Source organism: Nicotiana tabacum, chromosome 15 (assembly GCF_000715075.1).
Source record: "Nicotiana tabacum cultivar K326 chromosome 15, ASM71507v2, whole genome shotgun sequence".
Taxonomy (NCBI): domain Eukaryota; kingdom Viridiplantae; phylum Streptophyta; class Magnoliopsida; order Solanales; family Solanaceae; genus Nicotiana; species Nicotiana tabacum.
In genome coordinates, this window is record NC_134094.1 from 68,783,212 (window position 1) to 68,793,867 (window position 10,656).

Consider the following 10,656-nt stretch of genomic DNA (forward strand, 5'->3'; position numbering starts at 1 on the left):
CTTCGCGTTCACGAAGCACCTGCCGCGTTCGTGTAGCACACAGGCCCTTTGGCCTTCGCGTTCGCGAAGACATCTCCCTAGCCAAGCCTCCGCGTTCGCGGCCCATGGATCGCGTTCGCGATGAAGAGCCATCAACCCTCCCCAGATCTACTATCCCCAACACTATGCATTCGCGAGTAACTGGCCGCGTTCACGAAGGTTAGTCCCTCCAAGCCTTTGCGTTTGCGAGCCTAGTCTCGCGTTTGCGTAGAACAACCATCCCCTGCCCCAAATTTCCCCTTCATGATCATGAGGGTGGCTTTACGATCACGAAGCACTGAATACCAGAAGAAAAACTAGTAGTTCAACAACTTCAAAAATGGTCCGAAACCAATCCGAAACTCACCTAAGCCTCTCGGGCTCCAAACCAAACATGCACTCAAGTGTAATAATATCCTAAAAACTTGCTTGCTACCTCAAATCATCAAAATAACATCATATAACATGAATCGATCCTCAAAACTCAAGAATTTCAACTTTAAAACTCATTTTCACAACTTTTCACATAAATGCGCCGAAATGCGCTCGGTCCAAAAATATCATACGAACCTACATGAATCGTCAAAACACCGAACCGAGGTCGTTTACCAAGAATATTGACTGTGGTCAACTCTAGTCTTATTTTAGGCTAAAAATCACATTTTCTTCTATATGTTATGTAAAAGCTTTTCGGAAAACAACACTGACAAGCAAGCAAATTGATAAACATCAAAGGAATCTATAAGAGATCTCGGAATACATAAATAAAGGCTAGTACTAAAAATGACCTATCGGGTCATCACATTCTCCACCTCCAAAAAAAATGTTAGTCCTCGAACGGACATTGAAAAGTACCTGGACTGGTAAACAGGTGGGGGAATTTACTCTGCATATCGAACTCGGACTCCCATGTAGCCTCCTCAATCGGCTGACCTCTCCATTGCACTTTCACGGAAGGAAAAATCTTTGATCTCAACTTACGAACCTGCCGGTCTAGAATAGCCACCGGCTCTTCCTCATAGGCTAAATTTTCATCAAGTTGCACTGTGTTGAAGTCAAATACATGTGATCTATTCTAATGGTACATCTGAAGCATGAAAACATGAAATACCAGATTTACCCTTGCTAGGCTAGGAGGCAATGCAAGCCTGTAAGCAACCTCCCCAACTCACTCCAAGATCTCGAACGGGCCAATAAACCTCGGACTCAACTTGCCATTCTTCCCAAACCGCATCACGCCCTTTGTAGGCGACACTTGGAGAAGAACCTTCACACCTACCATGTAAGCTACATCTCGAACCTTCCGGCCCGCATAACTCTTATGCCTGGAGTGAGCTATACGAAGTCGCTCCTAAATTACCTTGACCTTCTCCATAGCATCATGGACCAAATCAGTGCCCAACATTCTAGCCTATTCGGGCTCAGACCAACCAATCGGTGAACGACATCGCCTCCCATACAAGGCCTCATATGGAGCCATCTGGATGCTCACTCGAAAGTTATTTTTGTAGGCGAACTCCACTAAAGTTAAAACCTGGCCCTATGAACCTCCGAAATCAATAACACAGGCACACAACATGTCCTCCAAAATCTCAAGAGTGCGCTCGGACTGTCCACCCATATGAGGATGAAACACGGTACTCAGCTCGAATCGCGTATCCAACTCACGCTTCACGGTTCTCCAAAAATACAATGTGAACTGCGTACCTCGGTGAGAAATGATGGAAATGGGCACGTCGTGCATGCGGATAATCTCCCGGATGTAAATCTGAGCCAACCTCTTTGAAGAAATGGAACTCATCACTGGAATAAAGTGTGCGGACTTAGTCAACCGATCTACAATAACCCATACTGCATCATATTTCCTTAAGGTCCATGGTAAGACTACCACAAAATCCACAGTGATGCGCTCCCACTTCCACTTCGGTATCTCCAATCCATGAGTCAATCCACCCGATTTTTGATGCTCGTACTTCACATGTTGACAATTCAAACACCGAGAGACATAAGCATTAATATCTTTCTTCATTCTCCGCCACTAATAGTGTCATTTCAAGTCACGGTACATCTTCGTGACACATGGGTAAATGGAATAGCTTGAACTGTGACCCTCCTCAAGGATCAACTCTCTCAACGCATCAACATTTGGAACACAAAGCCGGCTCTGAAACCGCATAACACCATCATCTCCAATCATAACCTCCTTGGCATTACCCCGCTGCACCGTGTCCTTTAACACCAACAAGTGAGGATCATCCAACTGGCGAGCCTTGATATTCTCCAACAACGATGACTATGCCACAACACAAGCAAGAAATTCATCTCTAAAACATCCAATCTCACAAATCGATTAGCCAAAGCCTGAAAAACCATGGCTAATGGCCTCTCAACTGCCGATAAATGCGCCAAACTGCCTGTGCTCTCCGCCTTCCTACTCAATGCATCGGCCACTACATTGAACTTCCCTGGATGATATAGTATTGTGATATCATAGTCTTTCAGCAACTCCAACCATCTTTGCTGTCGCAAATTAAGGTACTTCTGCTTGAACAAGCGCTAGAGACTCCGATAGTTGGTATAGACCTCATACAGAACGTTGTATAGATAGTGCCTCCAAATCTTCAGCGCATAAATAGAGGTTGCCAACTCTAAGTCATGCACAAGTTAATTCTTCTCATGAACCTTCAACTACCGAGATATGTAGGCAATCACCCTACCATCCTACAATAACACAGCGCCAAGCCCAATACGAAATGCATCACAATACATAGTGTAAGATCCCCAACCTATAGGCAATACCAACACTAGGGTTGTAGTCAATGAAGTCTTGAGCTTCTGAAAGCTCAACTCACACTCATTGGACCATCTAAAAAGAGCCCCCTTTCTGGGTCAACTTAGTCAATGGGGCTGAGATAGATGAAAACCCCTCCACGAACCGATGATAATAACCCTCCAAATCAAAGAAGCTCCCAATATCTGTAGCTGAAGTAGGTCTAGGCCAGTTCTGAACTGCCTCAATCTTCTTAAGATCCACCTTAATGGCCTTGGAAGATACAACATGGCCCAAAAATGCAATTGAGTCCAACTAGAACTCACATTTTGAAAACTTGGCATATAACTGACGATCCCTTAGAGTCTGAAGTACGATCCGCATATGCTGCTCATGCTCCTCTCGACTGCAGAAGTAAACAAAGATGTCGTCAATGGAGACAATCACAAAGGAATCCAGATAGGGCTTGAACACCCTGTTCATCAAATCCATAAAGGTTGTTGGGGCATTAGCCAAGCCAAATGACATCATTAAGAACTTGTAGTGGCCATACCAAGTCTGAAACGTTGTCTTCGGGACATCCGATTCCCTAATCTTCAACTGATGGTAGCCAGACCTCAAATCAATCTTCGAAAACACCTTGGCACCCTGAAGCTGGTCAAATAAGTCATCAATCCTCGGCAATAGATACTTGTTCTTGACGATGACTTTGTTCCACTTCCTGTAGTCAATACACATCCTCATAGAGCCGTCTTTCTTCTTCACAAACAGCACTGGTGCACCCAAAGGAGATACATTAGGTATAATAAATTCCTTGTCAAGCAAATCCTGCAATTATTTTTTCAATTCTTTCAACTCAATTGGGGCCATAAGGTAAGGTGGAATTGAAATAGGCTGAGTGCCCGGAATCAAGTCTATGCAGAAGTTGATATCTCTGTCGGGTGGCATTCCCGGCAAGTCTGTAGAAAACACCTCTAGGAACTCACGCATAATCGAAACCAAATCCATGGAAGGAACCTTCACACTAGAATCAAAGATATATGCCAAATGCGCCAGACACCCCTTCTCTACCATACACCGAGCCTTCACATATGAAATAACCCTACTAGTGGAATGACAAGGAGCCCCTCTCCACTCTAATTGAGGTAACCCCGGCATGGTTAATGTCACAGTCTTGACGTGACAATCCAAGATATCATGATATGGCGACAACCAATCCATGCCCAAAATCACGTCAAAGTTCATCATACTGAGTAATAGAAGGTCTGTCCTAGTCTTACAACCCCTGATAGAGACCACACATGAGCAATAAACACGATCTACCACAATCGAATCCCCAACATGTGTAGATACATAAACAGGAGCACTCAAATAATCACGAGACATATCCAAACATGAAGCAAAATAAGCTGACATATATGAATAAGTGGAATCCAAATCAAATAAAACTGATGCATCTCTATGGCAAACTAGAACAATACCTGTGATAACCGCATCAAAATACTCTACCTCGGGTCTAGATGGGAAAGCATAGCAACAGGGCTGAGCCCCAAAAATCTGACCTTCGCCTCTCGGACGGCATCTAGCTGGCTGGCCGCCACCTCTAATGGCCTGACCACTACCTCAGGCTGCCTGACCCCCACCTCTATCTGGTTGAACGGGTGGTGGCATAATCGGTACCGAAATCATGGCACGAGTACCCTGTTGTGGTCTACTGCTCCTTAATCTAGGATAGTAACTCCTGATATGACCATCATCGTCGCACTCAAAATAACCCAGTGGCTGGCATAACTGCTGAGTCTGAGATGATCCCTAATGACCCGAATGACCACCGTAGTAACTCTGTAATGGTGGTGCACTAATAAGAGCTGAAGGTGTGCTGAATAATGGTTTCTCAAGATGAGATCCATAAGAACCATGGCTGCCCGAAGCGCTGACTGAATCATCCTAGGAGGATGGCCTCTACCAAATGGACCCCTGCCTCTAAACGAGGCACCGCTGAAACCACCAAAATAATGAGGCCTCTTCTCATATGCCGCATCTCTGCCCTGACCACGAATCCTTTCGATCTGTCTAGCAATCTCTACAACCCGAGTGAAAGAAATATCATCCTCAGTCTCCCCAGACATCTGCAACCTGATACCATAAGTAAGTCCATATTTAAATCTCCTCACCCTCTCCTTATCACTAGGGATCAAGACAACGTCATGGCAAGAGAGGTCCACAAATCGGGTCTCGTACTGGGTAACTGTCATGCTACCCTACTGGAGGCGCTCAACCTAGCTGCGGTAGTAATCTCTCAGAGTAAAAGGGATGCACTTCTCCAAGAATAGCCGTGAGAACCGATTCCAAGTGAGTGGAGGTGAACCTGCTAGTCTCTAACATAGTCCTTCCACCACCTCTTGGCGGAACCGTGCATCTGAAACACTGCGAAATCGACTCCATTAGACTCCACAATACCCATGTTGTGCAACACCTCATGGCAACGGTCTAAGAAATCATGTGGGTCCTCAGAAGTTGTATCACAAAAATGAATAGGAAAGAGCTTGGTGAACTTATCCAACCTCTTCAGCCCTCGGACGACATAGCGGGTCCCTCCATGGGCTATGTAGCAATGACAGGCTGAACTGCTCCAACTGTCAAAATTATCGGATTCTGATATCCATGAGTAACCTGCTCTGGAGTGTGGGTAACAGGAGTATAGGCTCCTCCTCTAGCCTGGGAGACGGATCGTGCTACAGGAAATGCATTGGCCTATGCCACACTCTCCATAAGGCCCACTAAGCTGACTAGGGCGTCCTAAAGTACGTGGGTCACAATGAACCCCTCTGGAACCTGAGCTGGTCCAACTGGCTCGGCTGGAGCTGGTATCTCCTCCTCCTGCTCGATCTGAGGCTCTGCAATATGTGCTACTGTATGGGCTCTAGGGTGAGCTTTTTCTCTGCCTCTGCTTCTGGCTCGACCTCGGCCCCAGCCCCAACCCTTGGTAGTGGATGCAACCTAGGTCTCCATCCCCTGTTCAGCTGTGGATGTTTACGTGTCCTCACCATCTGTGAGAGAACAAGAATAGAATGATTCAAACTTTAGTGACATAATAAAGTGGCACGATAGAGAAAGAAAGAAGTGACATTTTCTAAAGCTCTATACCCTCTAGAAGATAAGTATAGACGTCTCCGTACTGATCCTCTAGACTTTACTAAGCTTTCTCATGACTTGTGAGACATAGAAAACCTAGTGCCCTGATACCAACTTGTCACGATCCAAAATCCCAACCATGGGGTCGTGATGGTGCCTAACATCCACTTTCTAGGTAAGCCAACGTTAGCTAAAGCATTAACCAGTTTTAATAATTTAAAGGTAGAACATTAATAATTCAAAACTAAAATAACTTGAAATACATGTGATTAATACAAAAGTAACGCAATCTAAATATATCCTAGAAATCCGGAATCACAAGTACATGAACGACTAAAATACAAATATGGTCTAAAATAAAATACAATTGTCTGAAAATAGATGAACAATAAAAACATGATAGAAGGGGACTACAGGGACTGCAGACGCCAAGAAGCTCTACTTCAAGTCTCCTGGTCAAGTCGGATCTGAGCGAACTCCTCTACATATCGCTGGGACCAACACCGGGATCTATAGAAGATATGCAGATATATAGTATGAGTACAACCGACCCCATGTAATCTATAAGTATCGAGCCTAACCTCGACGAAGTAGTGACGAGGCTATGATAAGACACTCACTATAAACCTGTACGAATAATAATATTAACAGAAAATAGATAAAGCAAAAAACTCATAAGTACGGGACCCGAAGGTCAACTAACAAACACTACTAGAAATACAGCATTTTCCTACTGAAATTTCCCATGGATAAATTGTCAGTGGTAATTCCCACCGAAACTCAGTGGGAAAAGTGAAATTTCTTTTCCATGAAAAAACAATAACGTTTCCCATTGACTATCCGTGGAAACGTTTTGGCTCAAAAATGCGCGCAATTTACTTCCCTCTGATTCTGTGGGAAAAGTCATTAAAAAAATAATTATATAAAACTTAAAACTTTCCCAGGGAAAACAGTGGGAAAATATAAAAAAATATTTTTAAATATTCCTACAGATTCCGCGTGAACGAAAAATTTTGAATTTTGAATTTTTATGTTTTATTAAAAAGGTTTTCCCACAGAGATTTCCCGTGGATGTTGTGGGAAAGTTTTATTGTGAATCTAGGTATATTTCGTGTTTTCTGCCTTTCTGCCTCTACCTCTCCACTCCAAGACCAATTCTTCACCTCGAACTCACTCCCTTCCCAGGTAACTCTCTCTCTCTCTCTCTCTCTCTTTCTCTCTCTCTCTCTCTCTCTCTCTCTCTCTCTCTCACCCTCTCCTTTTTCGATTTTAATTTTTTGAAATTTAGGGATTTTCTACTATTTCAAACCCTAGGTTTGAAAAAATTATTGTTGTTAAACCTAAGTCTTTTATGTCTTATAGAGCGCAATTTATGGATTTTTTGTTGAAATTTAGGGATTTTATGTCAAAATTTAGGGATTTAGGGACATAAACCTAAGTCTTTTATGTCAAAATTTAGGAATTTTCTGCTATTTCAAACCCTAAGTTTGAAAAAGTAATTATGAGAGCACAACAACATAAACGGTTTGTTCAACTAAATGCATACAGGTTTAATCAAAATAATATTGCTGTTTTACATCTGAATTACCATTTTGATTTTCATGGCATGTGAAAACAGAGAGGCAAAAGATGTTTGTGCATGTGCATTCATCCAAATTTTCAGTATCTCAGTGTCAGCTTGGCTTCTACCATCATATTAGCTAAAATATATTTTCAGCTTTTGCAACTGTCATTTAACTTGAAACTACCATGAAAGTCAAATTTTCAATTATATTCTTTAGTTACGCTGGAGTTCTACCAAAAATAATTAGATCTAAGACTATAATCTTTGGACAAATGTGCCAAGTAATGTGCTAGCATAGCTTCCAGAAGTGATTGTTAGTTTTGATTCCATACAAACACGATGTTTTTCATTTTCCATCGTTGGTCTGTGATGAGTTGGTATTGGAGAAAGGGTTGAAGATGTAAGCTATCTTGAGGATCTAATATACACGTACACATATAATCTGTCTGTCAACTATTCAACTAGAATGGCAATATAATGGTAAAATATAATTTATTATTTGTGTACATGGGTTTATTGCAGTAGTTCACATGCACTTTGTGATCGACCTAACCAAGAAATCATAAACCTTGCTCTTTTCCTTAAATCAAATTTGTTTATTCTGTGGATAAAGGAATATACTAAATGATGAGTAATTCAAGTAAGCTATTGATTAACGTCCAAGGAATATACTAATTTATTTATGCAGATTGTAAGTAGTTGTGTGGAATTCCATAAAGTTGAGATTACATCTTTACCAATTTATTTGATTACAAGACATATATAATTTTTGTTGAGAGCCATGACATTGATACATGATATGTCTGTTAGAATCTTGGTTTGACTTACTGCTTCTAAAACTGATTCCAGGAAATTGTTCATTCACAAAAATTTGAACTACAACTATAGTTTTTTCTTGACTTAATAAAAATAAAGAAGAAATGTGAATTCTTAAAGGTATAATCTTCAGATTAATTGTAAACTTTGAACAAGTCAAAATTATTCATTTATTTATTTATTTATTATATTTGTTATTGTGTAATAGATGGATGTACTATAGAAATCATCCTAATCGTGGGGGACTGAAGGAAGAATTTGTAGAAAGTGTTAAAGGATTTACTGCTTATGCAAAAATACTTCCTGAATTCCGTAATGAAGGAATGATTAGGTGTCCTTGTGCTAAGTGCAACTGTATAAAGTTATTAATACCAGAGGATGTTAAAGTTCATCTTTATAGAAAGGGGTTTAGAGAAAACTATTATGTGTGGACGGTTCATGGAGAGGACACCCATAATTTAGCTTATGTTGACTTTCAGAATCTTACTGGTTGTGGGCGTAGTACATTCTTTGAGAATAATTATGAAAATTCTCAAATACATGAAATGTTGTCGAATGCTTTTGGGATACACCCAGGAGTTCAATCTCAACAAAATGTTGATGAGTCTCCCAATGATGAGGCAAAGCACTTTTATGAATTATTAGAGGCGGCTAGTCGTCCACTCTATGAAGGCTCAACACACTCGAAGTTGTCTATTACAGTTAGATTACTAACTATCAAATCGGATTGGAATATTTCTCAAGCGGCCATGAATGCTATAATTGGGCTTATGGGTGAAGTTAGTCCGAACATTAACTTACCCGGTGATTACTATAAGGCTAAGAAGTTAGTTTCCAAGTTAGGACTTTCCTCAATAAAAAATTGATTGTTGTGAAAAAGGTTATATGTTATATTATAAAGATGATGCGGCTCTAGAAGCGTGCAAATTTTGTGGATTGTCTCATTTTAAGGAAGTCACAAATGTCAAAGCAAAGAAATTTCCAACTAAGAGGATGCATTACTTACCTATTATACCTAGGTTAAAGAGGTTGTATGCATCAATGAGTTTCGCTCCTCATATGAGATGGCACTACGAAAATAGAAGGGTACCTGGTATTTTGTGTCATCCTTCAGATGGAGAAGCGTGGAAGCATTTTGATAGGATGTATCCTGATTTCGCTAATGAACCAAGAAATGTCAGGTTGGGTTTGTGTGCAAATGGATTCACTCCTTTTTCTATCTCTGTTGCACCATATTCGTGTTTGCCTATTTTTGTTACACCGTATAATCTTCCGCCAGAGATGTGTATGACAAGTCCATATTTATTCCTAACTGGCATAGCTCTGGGTCCAACTAATCCAAAAAGTTTGATTGAAGTGTATTTGCAGCCTTTGATTGATGAGCTAAAGTTATTGTGGCATGAAGGTGTTGAAACATACGACATATCAACTAAACAAATTTTTAAATTGCGTGCTACTTTGATGTGGACTATTAATGACTTTCTTGCTTATGGAATGTTATCAGGATGGTCGACTGCCAGAAAGTTAGCTTGTCCTTGCTGTATGGAAGACACAAAAGCATTCACTTTGAAACATGGAGGTAAGAACACTTGGTTTGACTGTCACCGTCGGTTTTTGCCAATGGATCATGAGTTCAGGAGAAATACTAGTGCATTTATGAAGAATCAAACAGATTATGATGAGCCACCAGCAACCTTGCCGGGGGAGGAAATTTGTGAGAGGGTTAAGAATTTTCCTAAGGTAACAGAGTCTCCATTTCTTAAACTACTTGGTTATGGTATTGTGCATAATTGGACTAAACAGGGCATATTTTGGGAGTTACCTTATTGAAAATATAATATTCTTCGACATAACTTGGATGTCATGTATATTGAGAAGAACTTTTTTGATAACCTATTTCATACTATAATGGATGATAAGAACAGGACAAAATATAACTTGAAGGCCAGGATGGACTTACAGGAATACTGTAGGCGAAGAGAATTAGAACTATGATAAGAAAATAACATGATGGTGAAGCCTAAGGCCAGTTATTCATTCAAAATGGATGACAAACAAAAGATCTGTAATTGGGTTCGAAATTTGAGAATGCCCGATGGGTATGCTTCAAACTTATCCAATTGTGTTGACATGAAAGAAAGAAAGTTGATGCATATGAAAAGCCATGATTGTCACGTTTTCATAGAATCATTACTTCCTATTGTATTTAGTGCATTCCTTGAGAGAATATGGAAACCCATCACAGAAATAAGCTTATTTTTCAAAAACCTATGTTCTAATATATTGAGGGAGGAAAATCTAGTTTTGATGGAAAGTAACATCCATTTAATCATAAACAAACTGGCAAAAAAAT

General features: G+C 40.7%; 1 protein-coding gene across 1 annotated transcript; it reads left to right on the forward strand.

Moving 5' to 3' along the window:
* Window positions 1-8,515: 8,515 nt before the first annotated feature.
* Window positions 8,516-10,133, forward strand: LOC142169665 (uncharacterized). Its single transcript, XM_075231561.1, has 2 exons — window positions 8,516-9,082; window positions 9,255-10,133. Exons 1-2 carry the CDS (start codon window positions 8,516-8,518, stop codon window positions 10,131-10,133), a joined length of 1,446 nt encoding a protein of 481 aa, XP_075087662.1.
* The last annotated feature ends 523 nt before the right edge of the window (window positions 10,134-10,656 follow it).